The 16,696-nt window shown below is 55.8% G+C and overlaps 1 protein-coding gene across 3 annotated transcripts in view; it reads left to right on the top strand.

The window, feature by feature from the left end:
• ZMIZ1 (zinc finger MIZ-type containing 1) overlaps positions 1–16,696 on the top strand; it is a 234,348-nt gene that overhangs the window by 189,436 nt on the left and 28,216 nt on the right. For all 3 annotated transcript variants that reach the window (XM_082629392.1, XM_082629394.1, XM_082629393.1), the window contains exon 8: positions 9,038–9,182. In XM_082629392.1, the coding sequence (XP_082485518.1) occupies positions 9,038–9,182 (145 nt within the window). The remainder of the gene's footprint in view (positions 1–9,037; positions 9,183–16,696) is intronic.

A 16,696-nucleotide genomic window follows, 5' to 3' on the forward strand; every position in this document is an offset into this window, starting at 1 on the left:
CAGGCTCCGGACGCGCAGGCTCAGCGGCCATGGCTCACGGGCCCAGCCGCTCCGCGGCATGTGGGATCCTCCCAGACCGGGGCACGAACCCGCGTCCCCTGCATCTGCAGGCGGACTCCCAACCACTCCCAGCGCCACCAGGGAAGCCCTCACCCCTCTTTTACATAGGGTCCAGAGAGGGAAGGAAGTTACCTGAGGTCACACAGGGACAATGTACTGGGGTGGTGCCGATTCATGGGAGTAGGAGGTCGGTAGGAGGCGCGCAGCCATCTCCCGGGGATGCGTCTGCTCTCAGATAGGTGACATCCTGACTGGGGATGAAACGGAAACCATCCCAGACCAGCAGTGGGGCTGCTGTCCTGCGATGTGACTGTGGTTGAATCACCTCCTCTTGGGCCTCCATTTCTGCTTCGTAAACACAGGGACAGCCTCATCCTCGGCCAGCTCCTCGCTGGCGGTTGTGAGGCTGCGGTGAGGCAGAGAGCACCAGATGGTTGGGAAAACGAAAAGCCTGTCCGTGTGCCCCCCACGATCCCGTTAGGTCCTCCCGTCCATAGTGGGGTGCTGTCACCCCATTTCGCAGATACATACTTAGCCCCAGGCTGCCCGCTGGGTCAGTGGCCACGTAGAACAGATGCCTGATCTCCTGAGGCCGAACAGCCACTGCCCCTGGCCCAAGGGCTCTGAATCGCTGCCCCTGGCCCTGACCCTTTGTGGTCACGTGCATCCTGTGCCATTTCCTTGGAGGAGATGGTCCAAGAGAACCGGCAGGGAGGGGTCCCTTTCTCTGTTTCTGGGGCTTCTCTGTTTCTGGGGCACTCAGCGCTGGTGGGCACAGAGGAGTATGGGCAGATAACAGTTCCGTGGACAGCTCTGTTCTCAGGGGTCATGGATCACAGCAGGAATGCTGACCTTGGCTCCTGTCCCGCCTCCTGCTGGACACACAGGTGCATGGGGACTGAGGAGGGGCCGAAGGTCTTCCCGCTGCCCAGGCACTCCAGAGGCAAGAGTCTGCCCAGACTGGCCGCCTGCACTGCGTGGCCTCAGAGCTGAGTCAGAGTGAGCAGCTACTGGGGCTCAGTCTCGTGGGGTCCCGGGTCTGCCCAATCCAGAGTGTCTGGCAGAAGAAAACATTGAGTATGGGCACCACTGGGTGCTTGGAAGCAACACTGCCCACCCAGAGAGCATCCGGTGTGAAGGAGGTGGTGTAAGCCTGGGCCCAAGGCGTATAAGCGGTTTTTTGTGATCCTCTTGGACATGGGTGAAAGAAATTGTATTTTATTTGAGCAACAGTATGTAGACGGGGAGACAGAGAAACCTCCTAATAACAGAAACAACAGTTTATTCTTATAGTCCTTCCTGTGTGCTCGGCATCATACTAGCATTTTACGTGCATTAGCTTGTTTAATCCTCATGATGGCTTAGGAGGTACGTAATATTTATTATCCCCATTTTACCAAAGGGAAGACCAGAGCACAGAGAGGTTAACTAACTTACCCAAGGTCACACAGCTGCTAAGTGGCTGAGCTTAGTGGACTTGAACCCAGGCAGCCTGGCTGGAGTCTGTGCTCTTGGCCACTCTGCCTTCTAGAAGCAGAAGGTAGTCAACATTTCACAGCTTCTGAGTTTCCAGTTGAGACTCTGGCACAAGACTTGCCATCTCTCACATGTGGTTTAAAGCTCAGGCCCTTCCTTCATCTTAGGGCTCTTCACGCCAGGCCTGTGAGGAGAGGTTCCTCTTACTGACTCCCCACTTTACATATGAGATGGAGAGACCAGCCCAGGCCTGTGTCATCTCAGCAACCCCCTTCCCCCTCCCCTTTTAGGCCCTCACCATTCCTCCTTTTCTCTGCGAGATCTGTAGAGAAGAACCCTGGTCTGCAGGCACAGGCAGGAGTCTTCACTGTTTCTGACCTCCCCCACCTCCGCCACAAGCTTCCTTGGGCAGTGGTCCCAGGCAGGACCCCGTGTTTTAGGAGATGAAAGAGGAAGGTCAGAGGATAGGAGGATGTGGCCTGGGCCCTAGAGGCAGGAGGAGGAGCAACAGCAGCGTCTCCAGGGAGCCCTGGGTGAGGTGCTCTGGGGTCATCGGTGTGATTGATGCATCAATAGGGACACCAGGGGCTTCCCTGGTGGCACAGTGGTTGAGAGTCTGCCTGCCAATGCGGGGGACACGGGTTCGAGCCTTGGTCTGGGAGGATCCCACATGCCGCGGAGCAACTGGGCCCGTGAGCCACAACTACTGAGCCTGCGCGTCTGGAGCCCGTGCTCCGCAACAAGAGAGGCCGCGATAGTGAGGGGCCCGCGCATCGCGATGAAGAGTGGCCCCCACTTGCCACAACTAGAGAAAGCCCTCGCACAGAAGCGAAGACCCAACACAGGAAAAATAAATAAATAAATAAATAAATAAATAAAATTTAAAAAAAAAAAAAATAGGAACACCAGTGTCAACCCATGAGTTGAGAAAAGCCAGGGCTGCAGCTGGCCTTCCAAGTTATATGAATGGATGTTGTTTCTGTAAACTGCTTACCTTTCATTCCCCAGTTTGGAGTGAGTGGCCCACTGATGGGTGTGCATGTCACAAAACAGGTGTCACTTGACTTGGTTGTAGATTTTATTTGATGACAGCCCCAACCTGGGCACATGGTGATAGGATTCCATTCAGGGCTGATGGTCTTGGGGCCGGGTCCCCACCCCTGAGGAGTGGGGAGCTGCTGGCAGGTTTAAAAGCCACAGGGTGCCCAGGGTATTACCCTGATCAACTGGGTCTCAGATGCAGCGTGCCCAGTGTCTGTCCATCTCTCCTGTCTTCCGCACATTGGGTTATGTAGCTGCAGTTCCATCTGTCAGTTGTGTGTTGGCTGCATAGCCTGTGCTGGGTGCCAGGGTTGCAGAAATGAACCCCTCGAATCCCATCGTGGCCCTCGGGGTTCATGCTCTCTCTGTAGAACCCCCAACATGCCCCGGGGTAGCCCATCTCTCACTCATTTCAGCATTCTTTGAGCATCTACCGTCTCCCAGGCCCTGTGCAGCCTCTGGGGACACACATTGGAAAGAGGTGAACAGAATACACTTGTGGAAAAATTCCTCTGGCCCTCTTATAGAGGGCGGGTTGGCAGGAGGCGGGATTGGAGACGAGATAAATGATAGGACGTGCTTGTCATAATTCAGGAGAGAAAGGACAAAGCTGCAGAAGGTGATAGGAGCAGGCAAAAAGCAGAGGGGACTGACTGCAAAGATAATCAGGCTGCAGTGACCCATGGGTGGGGCGGGGGGCAGTGCCCATCTTCTGGAGGTGGCTTGAGGTGGTCCTGGGGATTCGCGTGGATATGGGAACAGGAACTCAGATGTGCCAGGGAGGAAAGGAGGGGAAAGGGGGAGGAGCCCAGCGTGGAGGACTGGTTCTTCTACCTTGACTCACCAGACAAGGCCCGTACCAGGCTTCCCTGCTGGGGAAGGGGACCACCAAGCTTCTGCTGCCACTTCAGAGGGTCTTGTGTGGATAGAGTAAGCTGATGGTATGAAAGCATTTGAAAATGTGTCATCAGTATATTTCATTGACCGGTGAGCCCCGTTTGCATGTTCCCAGGGGCTCTTTCTGCCTCACTCTGACTTCCTTTCCGCCATCTCCCCCAGAAGCATGGTTTGAGGGCCCGCCGCCTGGCAGGCAGACCTCCTGAGCACCCCTGAGTCCTGCCCCATCCCTGGGTCTCAGGGTCCCTTTCTCCCTCCCTCCCTCTTCACACACACACTCTCTCACCCACACACACTCCCACACTCAGAGTTCCTCTGTTCTCCAGCAGCCTTTTAGCTGCTAAGATGCCCTTTGATACTTAATACGCCTTTGTTTCATTTTGCGTGTAGCTTCCCCGGGCTGCAGCACATTTGGTAATTCTCCTGCCTGGCCCTTACTCCCAGGTCTCTGCACCCTCTTCCCCAGACTGCCTTTCATCCTCCCTGCACCCCTGTGCTCCCATCCCTTCCCAATTCCCAGACCTTACCGGGAGTGAGTATCCAGGCCTCTCACTGTCTGAATATCCATATGCTCACCTCCGTAGGAAACAAATGCTGCTTTTTTGTGTGTGTGTGTGTGTGTGGCCACATGGCTGCCTCTGGTTTCTGGCTCCTTCTTAAGCCCAAGTCCTGCCTGGCAAAGGGCAGTTTTTTGCATATGCCCAGGCGAGCTTGTCTGCCCCTTCGATGCTCCGACTCCCAGACTTCAGCCTCTGCCACCCCTCCACCCACAAGTGGCTCATTGTCTGCCAATTACTCTGCTGGTTTGGAGGATGCAGCTCCACCCTCCCTCCCTGGAGCCCAGGCAATTCCCAGAGGCAGCCGTGCAGCCTCTTCCCTCTGCCGCCTCTCTCAAGTAAGACGAGCAGCCCCATACTAGTTCATCTGATGAGCCCAGCCTGAGTATCCCTTCTGCCAGGAGCTGCAGGTAGAGGCAAATGCAGGGCCTGTCTTCAGGGAGGGCACATCTGGGACAAGCCAGGACTAAGATGCCCCAGGGCTCTACTCCAGACCTTCCTGCATTTCTACGTCTGGTTTTCTTTTACTTGTCCCTAAAGGACACTGTGGTGGCTGCCAGCTGTAGGGGCAGAAGCCAGGGAGATCTTGGGGAGCAAATGTCAGGCACGTGGCTCCCCCCTGGTGCCCTCCCTCAGACCTGCGTCCTGTGCCCCTCCTGATTCTCAGACCCCTGTGCTCATTTCCATTTCTCTTCCAGAGAAGTCCGTGCCGCCTTACCATAACACCCTCTGGTGCAGGGGCCCCTAGATATGTCTACTGGATCCCGTTAATAGGAGGTGCCCCCGCTTTGTCACACACACCACTATTTTATGTACTACTAGGAAAGAAAAACATACCACCAGTCACACCATGGTATGGCATCGACTGTAAGACACGTGCTGCTGGCAGATGACTTAGTTGCTAAAGTCCATGGAACCCTAGTGTCCCTTGCGGCTTCCTGGATAAACTGCAAAGACAAGTGCAGGTAGTGGGAGCATGAGAGGTCAAGCTCTCGTGTCTTCTCCTTGGCTGGAATCCCCTCTCCCTTCCACTGACCCCTCAGGGCTGCTGCTGTGTGGTCAGAAGTGGGCAGAGACACCAAAGCCCATCCTGTTGGTCACTTATCTCCCAACCAAGGTCAAAAATACTAATCGTCATTGTATCAGTAGCAGACATGCGTAGAGCGCCTACTCCGTGCCTGATGCTGTTCCTGTGCTAAGTGGTGGTAAAGCAGCACATCCTTACAGCTGCTCTGTGACGTGGGGAGTAGAATTACCACCACCCCAGTTTAGAGGTGAGGAAACTGAGGCACAGGAATTTAGGTGACTTGCTCAAGGTGTCACATGAGTCGTAGAGACTGAGCTGGGATGGGTTGTGGAGTCCGTGCCTCACCAGCTCTTCGGGTGCTTTGTGAATGCAGAGGTGGGTGTACGATGGAGGGGTTACTTTTCTGGGGCTGCTGTGAGTTATAGGGTCCTTTGGGCCTCTGCCCACCCTCCCTCCCTTTTGGCTTCTGCTTGGATGCCCATGCGGTTGACTGACAGCACCAATTTACAGCTCATGTCCACTCTCTGAGGCAGGCAAGCTCCTGTTAAGCCCATTTCACAGATGGGGAGACTGAGCTCCAAGTAGTGAAGCAGCCTGTGTGAAATCTCCCAGCTAAAGAGTGTCAGGGCACAATTCAAGCTCAGTCCGTGGAACTCCAGAGCCAGGGCACTTAGTCCCCCATGTCCCACAGCCTGCTCGCCACTGTCCCACAGTCCCCTCTCCTCCCCTCTCCTGGGGTGGTGTAGACACTGGTGCCGCCTCATCAGAGAGGCATGCTTGGCTCAGCCGTGTACAGACAGAGCAGATGCACACCCAGACACCTACCCCGCCAGGCTGTCTTTCTGTCCTTGCATAATCCTCTACCTGCCTCTGTCTGTCAGTTCTACTGGGTCTCTGATTTTTTGGCTGCAAATCCCCATGTGGTATCTTTAACCGATGTTTGCCTTGGAACAGCTTGTGTTGGTTTGCACTGTGATGAGAGCCTGCCCTGCGTCCGTCCGCCATGCGTCTGCCCACGTGGCCTCTGTGCCAGCTGGCCACTCGGGCCAAGGGGGTGATAGGTGGTATCTCCCTCGCTCCCTGTCCTTTCCCTCTTGGTTGTAGGAATGTGGCTGTCCTGGCATCTGGGTTGTGTCATGGCTGCCTCAGACCCACAGCACATCTGCTCACAGCATCCCAGACCCTCCCCAGCCAGGCCCCTCTACACCACCAGCCTCCCTTTATTCTCTCTACAGAAAACCACTCCACTAGCAATAGGAAGACAAGGGCCGTCCTTGACCAAGTAGGCGGGTGGCTTGTGACACAGGAGGAAAGCTCTGAATGCCCCCGCTGTGCCCCATCCCCTCCCATGGCGTGTTGGCCCCCAGGAGGAGCGCGGGCTGGGAGGGGTGGCCGTGGGCAGGGCGGGCAGCAGGCGGCACCATCTGCGGCCATCCTTTGTGCTGGCAGCCGAGCGATCCCTTCATCGCTGTGATCCGCCGGGCCTCGTGCTTGGCGTGCAAATGAGTTTCCAGATGCCCGGTGCCCCCCCGCACAAGAAGCGGTAACTAGGGGCCTGGGAGAAGAATGGAGCAATCTGGAAATTCATTTCTGTTTGTTCCAGCCTCGCTGAATAGGCTGCTTCTCCCTCCAGCTGAGGCAGATGTGTGCTGGGCACCCGCTTCAGGGGCATTTTGCCACGGTTTCTGGATAGACACACGCCGGGGGGGTGGTGCCTCTCCTCTCTGGCACCCTCCTCCCTGTGCAGGTGGTGGTATGGTGAGGCCCACAGAGAGGGGCAGGACACAGCTTTTAAGACGCAGCTCGCCCACTGGCACCCCCTCCTGGAGGGAGAAACAGGTGCCCTGTTGGGAAGGGCACAGGCTGTATCTCAGCCTCGCTTTCCTCTTTGGTTGAGCAGTTTTGCACACCTGGTGACCCCGGCGGGACCCTTCACCACCCCACCCCATTCTCACAAAAACCACTGCCCTTCTTTCGTCCTTTGGTCCCCAGCAGACCCCTGGGAACATGGGCACCTCCCTCCCAGCCAGCTCTCAGCTCAGCAGGACTCGATGGGCGGGGTTCTCCTGCTGGTCCTAAAATCTGCCTCCTAGCCCCTGCCCACCAAGTGAGGGGCAGGAAAGAACCTGCTGCTCCTAAAGATACTGGGCCCCACTCACTCTGCACTCCTGACAGAGATTGCCTGGGCCACGGGCACAGGCAGAGCCTGGCAGGGTCTCAGAGGGTCCCCCGCCCTGCCTCTCGGGGCCTTGGGCTGGTGGGGCAGCCTATCCAGGGTCTGAGCGGTTTGAAGTGGCAGCCCTGTGCTGCCACCCCGGGGCCTTGTGTGTCTGTGCGTCTTCCCCCAGTGCCTGCTGAACGAGGTAAGGGGTGTGATTCAGATGAGGCCCGGAGCGTTTCTCATTGAATCAGAGGGGCTAGAGACCATGGCCTCTTGGTTTTAGCCTTTTGAAGAGTTTCATCTCCTCCCCCACATTCTGGTTCAGCCTTGGGCTTCTCTGCCAGGATGTGCAGCCGGGGCACCATCTGTGTGTCTGCCTCTCTCTGACTGTGGTTACTGTGAACGAGAGACTTCACCTGCCTGAGCAGTGAAGCAGTCCGCTCATCTGTAGATGGGGATGAGAGCTCATATCCTGCATCACATGGGGTGGATTCGAGAAAAGGACACAGAAGCATGTTGTACGGCGTCCAGATGGGAGACCCTGGAAACAAGCAAGTGGGCTCTGCATCCAGCCAAGTGGCTGAGCAGTCCTGGTTCAAAAGGCTCCTGGTTGCCTGACCAGGTCAGCGCCTTCCAGAACTATCAGATCAGTCTGGCTGATTACTCGTGGCAGGAGTGAGGCATTGGCTGGGCTGTGATCAACCCTTTTTGCTTCCACGGTCTCCGCAGTTTCCCCTCCTGCCCCTGACCACGGCCCTGGAGGAAAGGCAGGGTAGGGGTCATTACTCCTCTTTCCCTGCCAGCAAACTTAGGCTAAGAGAGGGTCTGTGAGCTCCTTAGGGTCACACAGCGAGGTGGTGACAACCCAGCCTTCCTGACTCCTGACTTCTTCCCCAAACCTCAGCTCCTTTATGCGCTTTGGAAGGACTGGCCAGAAACACTGACCTTGAGGGTGCTTTTGGCCTCTGGTGGCCGCGCCGGCACAGTTCAGGATGAAAGAAAGTCCCCCAGCACCCAGTTCATTCCGGTTACTTTTCTTCTGGTTTCCGAGGCCTCCTTAAGCCTAGATATGGAGGGTTCTCCTGTGCTCCTGCCTTTGGTGCCACTGGCAGACGCTAGCTCAGCCCCTGCCCCACCCCTGGGCCACTCTCTGCCCTGGAAATCCTTTGTCCTTTCAAGCATCTGTGCCCAGCAGTGCAGGGACCAGTCGCAGTTCTGACCAGAAGGTGGATGCACACGTGCTCAGCGAGCAGGGCACTTTTGGGGAAGGAGTGTCAGGGAGAACCCTGCAGGCACTCCTGGGAACATCAACAGGTTCCAGGAAGGATCCGGATTTTGTTTAAACCTTGTGATTTGGGGTCCCACCCATGGGGAGGAAGCCATGTTGAGCCCATTGTCCAGAGTCCGAGGCGGGTGTGCTTCACTGAGACGTCCGGGGGTGGCCAGCAGTTCCTGACCTGGGCCCAGGGCACAGGTCTGTGCTTGGCCCCTCTCCCCTTCTCGGGTCTCCTTTTGGCACCTCCTCTGCTGTCTGCTCTGTCGTCTTGACTCTCTCCTCTTTGCCGTTGCGATCAGCCCTCCTCTGATCCACTCCTACAGTAACAGCAGCTTTTCAGTCCTCCTTCCTCTAGGTGTGTTAGCCCCACTAAACAGGTGAGAACACTGAGGCCTCCTGAGGAGGCTTAGTGACTCTCCTGGTGTCACACCAAGGTGGAGGCGAAGCCAGCGTCAGGAGCACCCAGTCTGGGTGGGTGAGGTGGGCCGGGCACAGAGTGAGGTGGTCGAGGAGCCTGCTGACCATCCTGTCCTTCCTTGCAGCCCTGCTGTCCTCCTGGTGCGAGGAGCTCGGCCGCCTGCTGCTGCTCCGACATCAGAAGAGCCGCCAGAGCGACCCCCCTGGGAAACTCCCCATGCAGCCTCCCCTCAACTCCATGAGCTCCATGAAACCCACTCTGTCGCACAGGTGAGTGGGCATGCACCACCAGGGGTGGGTCCGGGGCCTGCTTGGGTGGATGCTGGACACCCCCCCTTCAGGCCCCCCAGGTCTCCCTGGAAATGCCCCTCAGGTGGGAGAACTGGGGTGGGTGCCCCTGAACAGCCGGGAGGATAGTACGTTTTCTAAAATGCAATTGTCATGTTTTAAATCTTCGTGGGTGAGCGCTGTTTCTCCCCTATCAAAACAGAGGTTGAAAGCTCTGGGCTTACCCAGCCTGACTGCTTTGTCCCTTTGGTGGAGGGCTGTCTCTTCTTCAGGTTCTAGACTTTTGGCAGAAAGTTAGCCTTCCTGAACCCGGAGCCTTCCCTCTTTCCTAATTAGGGTCTCAGGCAGGGCTGGAAGGGGCTCAGGAAGGTCACCAGGCTGGTGGTCACAGACAGGCCTTCCAGACAGGAGCTGAGTGTGGCTGGGCCATCAGCACTAGGCAGGGCCACCAGAAACCCAGCATCACAGGTGGGACTGGGCTTGCCAGAGACCATCAGGCACTGAGCAACTGTCCAGCCTGCCCTTCACCAGCCTCAGAAGGAGCACGTGGTCAGGACCAGCAAGTGCCCCAGTTCATTATCTCCACGTCCCTCGCTGAGCTGGGGATGTTCTCTCCGAGCGCTCTTCGGGCTGACCCTGGAACAACAGGGCCTGTCATGCTGTCTCCTCTCCCTGTGCCCAGAGCACGCTGCAGGACACCTGGGTCCCACCATCGAGGCACTGCCGGGAAGTCTGGTACTGGCCACACTTTGTAAATCGAATTAGAGGCAGTTGATTCTTGGAGCCAGAAGGGAACTTAGAGTTCTTCGGTCCAGCACCTGCCCGAGCAGGATGGCCCCCAACATGTGGCTGGTTCCTGCCTCGGTCAGACCTTTCTCAGGGTCACTGCCTCGTTACACCCTCAGTCAGGACTCTGACAGCTCTGATGGTTAGAACAGCCCCCTTCTGTAGGTGTTTCTGAGGACGGGGTACTGTTGGCATTTGGACCAGAGTAGTTTTTTATGGTGCAGGGGTCTGCAGGGCATGTCAAGTCTTGGTCCCTGCCCACTCAGTTCTCCTAGTGACCCCCAGGCGTTGCTAAAGGACTCTCACACATTTGGGGGGTGGAGGTATCACCTGTGGTTAAGAACCACTGCTCTAGAGAGGCAAAACCCTCCTCCGTCCACCATCCCCCTCTTGACCCCTGCTTGGCTAAAAAGCCACAGGTCTTCTCCAGCTGAACTGCTGCCCAGCCACTGAGTACAGGCTGTGGCTGAGTGCAACCCAAGCTACACACTTTGCATTTACCCTTGTTACCTTTTACCTCCTTAACTCTCCATCCTGCCAGAGTCATCTTGCCTCTCATCATCCCACGTCTCATGTCCTTCTCGGCCATCCCTCCTCCAGGTCATTTTAGTAAAGCTGCCTCTGATGGCAGGCCAGCCCCTCCGGGGACCTGCCACAGACCCGCTTGGCCATGACCGCAGCCAGCCCTTGGCCAGATCTCTGCTGAGTTGAGCTGAAAGCATGAGACTGCCTGGTCCTAGGGTTAAACAGATGAAGGGTGTCTCTCCTCCAGGAGCTGACTCTCACTGGTTGGGGAAATAAGACTCAGTGAGGCAAAATTGGGAGCTGGCAGATGGAGGCAGGGTTAGGGTGAGTGACAGGCAGCTTGGCTTTGGGGTTCTCCAGGAGGAAGATGGCCAGGGTGAGACAATCAAGAGGCCCAGAGGATACGGGCCTTGACCTTGAAGGACTTGGGCTGGAAGCTGGGCAGATGGTATCCTATGAGTTCGAACTGGCTTTCCCAAGAAATGCTATGGGCTAAAGAGCCACTGGCTGGTACCCAGTGCCCTGCCACACATACACCCCCCACACACCCCACTTCAGCCCCCTGTACGTGCCCATGGAGTGCTAGAGAGGGCGAAGCAGGCCGCCTTTCAGAGAAGGGAGAGCTGTGTGCATTGGAAGACGCACTAAGTGTTGATGGGTAACAACACAGCAAGATGACAGGCATTCTGGACCATATCCTACACCCCAAGGACAGAACTGGAAGGGAAATGCCCAGAGCAGGACAATGACTTGCCTAAGAACACACAGCCAGGAAGGGGCAGGGCGCTGAACCACACACAGCGCTCTACCCTTCACCCTCCCACTAGCCATTCGAGACCAGTGACGTGGTATCTGGTCATTAACCCGATTCTAATCCACACCTCGCCCTATTTCCCGATTTATAGTGGGACAGTTGAGACCAGAAGGAAGTATCATCTGTTGAACAAGGCCCAGCCCATGTCCATTCAGACCAGGGCTGTTCCGAGGGCACATTGTGGCCTGTGATTAGAGATCGGTTGCTCTCTACGTGTAACTTCATGCATTTCCCCAAGGTGGGGAGTCCCTTATTTCCAGAGAAACTCCAATGGGGTGCATCACCTTCTAAGTCCCTCATGTAATTTCCCAAACAAGAAGGAAAGAAAGTGGAAGAGAAAGTCAAATACTGTCACAGCTAGGAAAGTCTTCTGCCCGCCTTCCTCCACAGCTGTATTGAATGCCTTGGAGGAAGGAAGCTTCTCTTCCCCTTTCATTAAGGAGACCTCAGGCGGGGGGTGAGCTTAGGGACCCTGCGTGTTCAGAATTTGGTGCTCGGAGGTGTGCGGCTATTCCAAGACTCAGGGGTCCTTGTCTGAAGGTTCTGAGGACAAGCAAACAGGAGAGGGTGAGGGAGCCCGGATACCTGAAGCCCCAGGCCGGTGGGCTAGGAGGCTGTGACTGTTGTATTTCTGTAGTTCAGGCATCACGGTCACATCCATTACAGGCCATGGAGGTCGGCCTCACAGCATCAGTCTGTGAGTTGGGGCCTGTGCCCATGACCCCTGGAGCCAGCTTCTGAGCGTGCCAGCGGTTAGGAGGAATCCTGGGTACCCACACATTTGGCTCGCGCTCTGTGGTTCGTGGAACAGCCTGTGGGCTCGTCCCTGTCTGGTCCTGACCACTGAGCCGTCGGTGTGCCGTCCTCCCACTTTATAGAGGTGCACAGAGCACCGCATAGGAGAAGGGAGGCTGGGAGAGGCCAGCCCAGGGCAGGAAGGGGCCAAGGGCCTGCGGCCAGGCAGCAGGATCCGTTCATAGTCCCTGCAGTGACCCAGACTCGTTGCCAACAAATATTTCTGCCTTCTCCCAGATTTTTAGTGAGTGGCTGACAAAGCCATTTGTGATTAGTACATTGTCCATGTGCAGATCAGTGCTACAACAGTAATGGAAAGCCTAATAAATCTTGTTTATACTCTTAATTTGATTACAGTCAAAGTCCACTAGAGCTGGGGAAGCCTCCAAGACCGAGGGGTGCCACCCTTCCCCTCCAGGTGAGGGATTTGCCACCCTCAGAGGAGAGGTTCCTGGGAGGGGCCTTGGGGCTCCCCTCGGATTCTGGGCACGGCCCTGTGCTCCCCTCCAATCCTGAGCAGGGCCCTGTGCTCCACTCCGTATAGCAGGTGGGGTACAGGCCCTAGAGCCAAGCTGCCCGGCATTGAGTTTCAGCTCTGCCATCTTCTCGCTGGGTCACTTTGGGCAGCTCTGTATCCTCTCTCTACCTCCGTTTCCTCATGTGTAGCAATGGAATAACAGCAGCAGAGGACTTAATGCTTGTTGCCAGGCCTGGACACGGGGAGCCCCGTGGACGAGTCATTATTCTCTGAACCCTCAGCCTGGGGCCATCAGACTCAGATGTGCTCATTCACGGTCAACCAACAAAGAAGGGATCAAGCAAAACTGACTGCCGGTCCTCTTCTTTCCTTGGTCGCATCACACCACCTTCACCGCTTTTCATTTTTAGCTCTTTTTTGTACAGCCCCACCGAAAGCTCAGTTTGTAATAGACCCCTCTTCTTGCCCCCAGGAAAATAAAAAAAGCAATGAAAGGGAGACTGAAGGATCTATAAATCCGTCAGTTCCAGATTGCCAAGATGCAAGGATCTTTTCCTTTCCTCCTTCCTCTTGAAAAAATTTAAAACCCTCTAATACCCAGTTAGCTGCACCAGTTCCTCTCTGAGTTTCACCACAGGGAGGGAAGGAAGTGGTCCCCACTAATTGTGATGATGGAGAGAGCTGCTAATGGTCCCCCTAAATTAAAGATGGTGGGAGCGTCAACTCCTCACTGGCTTGGTGTGTCATTAGTGGTAACACTACAGCCTTGCAAAGAGACGGGACCAGTAGAGCCGGATGAGGGAAATTAATTAAGGTCTGACAATACCCTTAATAGGAATTTGTTATTTCTCCCAAATAAAGTGGCTGTGAGAAGTGCAAGGGAAGAAATAACGCAGCCCTCCCTCCCGCTTCCCTCCATGAATGTCTGTGTAGACACTTTCACAGGAGGTGTGCGGGAACCAGGAATCATCACTCCCTCTTTACTCGTTTTCTCATATTTAGCAAACATCGGTCCGTGCCCATGGGGCTGGCAAACAGACATGTAAACCGTCTGCTGTAACTGCAGTGTGAAGAGCTCTTTGTAAAATATATGGAAAAAAGTGCTGAGGGAACAGAGTAAAATGCCCTTGGTGGTCTGCGTAGGAGAGTCATAAAAGGGAGCATCCAGGCTGGGCTCTGAAGTATAGATAGGAGTTTCTGAGAGAAAGGAAGGCAGAGGAACACTAAGGAAAGCCTCAGAGGCTTGGAACATATGTTCAACAGGCAGGAATGATAATAACACTCCCTCCCATTGATAGCCTATTTGCAAAACTTCTAAGCACCATCACTGTATCATCAAGTAAATATGGGTGCCTACACCCCAATTGAGCTGGAGAAATGGAGAGAAAGGTATAGGTACAGTTGAGCAGAGACTGTCTGCCAGGCACTGTGCAGAATTTTACCTGTATTTGTATGTTTCATCCTAAGAATATTAGTATTAGTCCCACTTTACAGATAAGAAAGTTGAGGCTGACTTAGGTAACACGGCTCAGGTCATAGAAATCATCAGTGGCCTACCAGAGCCAAGGTTTGATCCCAAAGAATCTAAGTTCCGAGCCCAGATAGTTAACCACTGTGCTTTGAGGCCTCCCTCTGCCATTTGAATATTAGCTAAAAAAATGTTTAGTCAGAGTCCTTGAATATTTGCCAATATACTCAGTCCAGGCCAAAGCTAGTGATTTGATGTATAAAGTGTTTTTTCCTGGGACACTCTGGGTTTTGTCTGCAGCCAGTCTTTGAAGCATAACTTACGTCTCCTGTGTGCCTTCACTGGCTGGCTTCCCCAAGAACTTTTAGGAAGTTATGCCCCTTCTTGGAGTTCTCGTGGACTTCTAGATGGCCTTTGTAATGGATGCTTCCTTGCATTATCGCCATCTTTGTACAGGGAAGTGCCACCTTACTGGACCCTAAGCTCCCTGGGACAGTGGCCAGGCCCACTATCAACCTTACCCTTGACTACCTCTGGGAGCCTGGGAGCCTCAGATCCTAAGACATGTGTCTGTTGAGCCCACTTCAAGGGATTAAATGAGTTCTTGTGTGAAAGTCACTTCACACAGTCCCTTACATGTAGAAGCCACTCAATGAATCATAACAGTGGTAACAGCAGCCAGTAGTTCCAGGGTACCCGGGTGTGTTAGGCCTCGCCTTACCCATATGAGGTCACCTAATCCTCATGGCCGCCCTCTGAGTGAGGGGCTCTTCTCATCCCTGGGTGTGGCGAGGGATGGCACACTGAGGCATAGTGAGAGTGAGCAGCCACTTCATTAGCTTTCCTCTGTCCCCCTCCCTGGAGGGCAGGACCTCTCGCTTCCTGGGTGCCGGTGCCCATGTGGTCACAAGCACACTGTAGGTGGTCAGCAGTCAGGCTTAATGAATGAATGCATTCATTCATTCTAAGGCATCCCTCTGAGGTCAAGCACAGAGAGGTGGTGTTTCTTTCTGGCACTTTTATTAGAAGCTTCCTGAGCCCTGCAGGTGTGTGAAGACATCATGCCAGGCACAGGTAGCCAGAGAACCTGGGGCTCCTGGGGCAGAAGGAACAAGGCAGGAGGACTTTCGCTCAGGCTCCCATTTGGGCCCCAGAAATGTGAGGAGAAAGTGGAGGTCAGGCCAGTGGATGGGGCGAGGGCTTCCTGGAAGAGGTAGCCTTTGGAAGAGGAGCCTAGAAAGGATGAGTGGCATCTTTCAGGGTGAGGACGAAGCATCCCAGGCTAAAAAGAGGCACAGAGGTAGGGAAGCAGCTGCCCCTGTGTTGGGAGTTGCTTGCTAGAACACTGCTGAGAATCCTAGTGGCTTCTGGCACTGGTGCCTCTGTAGGTGGAACAGGATTCTTGGGGCAAGTTTGGCTGGACAGGACTGTGGCTGGGGGTGGCTTGTGGCATGAGACCAGACCATGCTGGATTGCAGGTGTGCAGAGCTGGGCGGGACTACTAAGAGTGGGTTCTCAGATCCCAGGGGTGCTGGCCTCCCTCTGAACCAGGTATGGACAGGTGGAGGGAAGTGGTTCCCAGTGGGCAGCCCTGAAATGCCAGGGACCTCTGACCTGGACTGAGCATATCTGCTGGGGAAATAGTACTTGCAGAGGAGGGATACAGCCTCCAGCCACCCCCAAGCCCCTAGGCCTCCTCTTCAGCACCCTGAGCCCCTCCCACCCTGGTAGGGCCCAAGAGCCTGGCTGGTCCTTGATCCTCGGGCACCGGGAGCCAGGCAGCACCCCCCCCGCCCCCCCGACAGCAGTGTCTGAGTCTGGGCAGAGACGTCGGCAGGGCCGACTGCCACCGTGGGCCCATGGGGGCGAGTGCCTTTTCCGTGCCAGCAGGAGCCGTCTCCCCAGGAGATGAGTCACAGCCCTGTCGGTGCGGCTGCCACTTCTGCTTTTGCAGCAGGTGCGAGTGGGGGCGAGCTGGTCCCCGAGACCACCCTACACGCATGTGCCCGTCTCCCCCCCCCCGCACGCGTGGAGATCATCGTGCCAACGGGGCCTGTGTGCACCCGCGCACACGTACATGTACCCCACACACGCCAGGTAGCACCTGGGCTCTGGGGTGAACTGTCCAGCCAGACAGCGGAATGCCCAGTTTGGGAACCTTGGTTAAGTTTGCTTCTCACTGAGCTTGGGGCGGAGGGGACAAAACAGGAAGGAGCCGGTTTCCGCCCACAAGGCCCACCCACGAGCTGCAGGGCAGTTGGGAGCTTGCTCGAGGGCCTGTATCCCAGGGAGCCGGGACCTCCCCGCCCGAGGAGGTGAGGCAGCAGCTGTGGGTCCCCGCCAGGCTCGGAGGGGCTCCCAGGGGGGCTTTACTTCCTGAGCCTGCCAGGCGTGCACCTCGGCTGGAACCAGACCTCAGCCTGGAGGGCTGGTGGGAGCTTATGGGGCAGGAGTTCTGGGGAGAGAGGACAGACTCGGGCCTAAGCTCTGCTCGGTTGCTGGGGTCCTGTGTTGAGTCCAGGCACACCTAAGGTGAGGGCCCCGAAGGAGGGCGGGTGTCCAGGGTCTCCTCTTTGTTGTTTAAAACCATAGCCTGCAGGGCCTCCCTGTGAGACTGGCGTGCCAGCCCT

The sequence above is a fragment of the Mesoplodon mirus genome (assembly GCF_964341445.2).
Source record: "Mesoplodon mirus genome assembly, chromosome: 2".
Lineage (NCBI taxonomy): Eukaryota > Metazoa > Chordata > Mammalia > Artiodactyla > Ziphiidae > Mesoplodon > Mesoplodon mirus.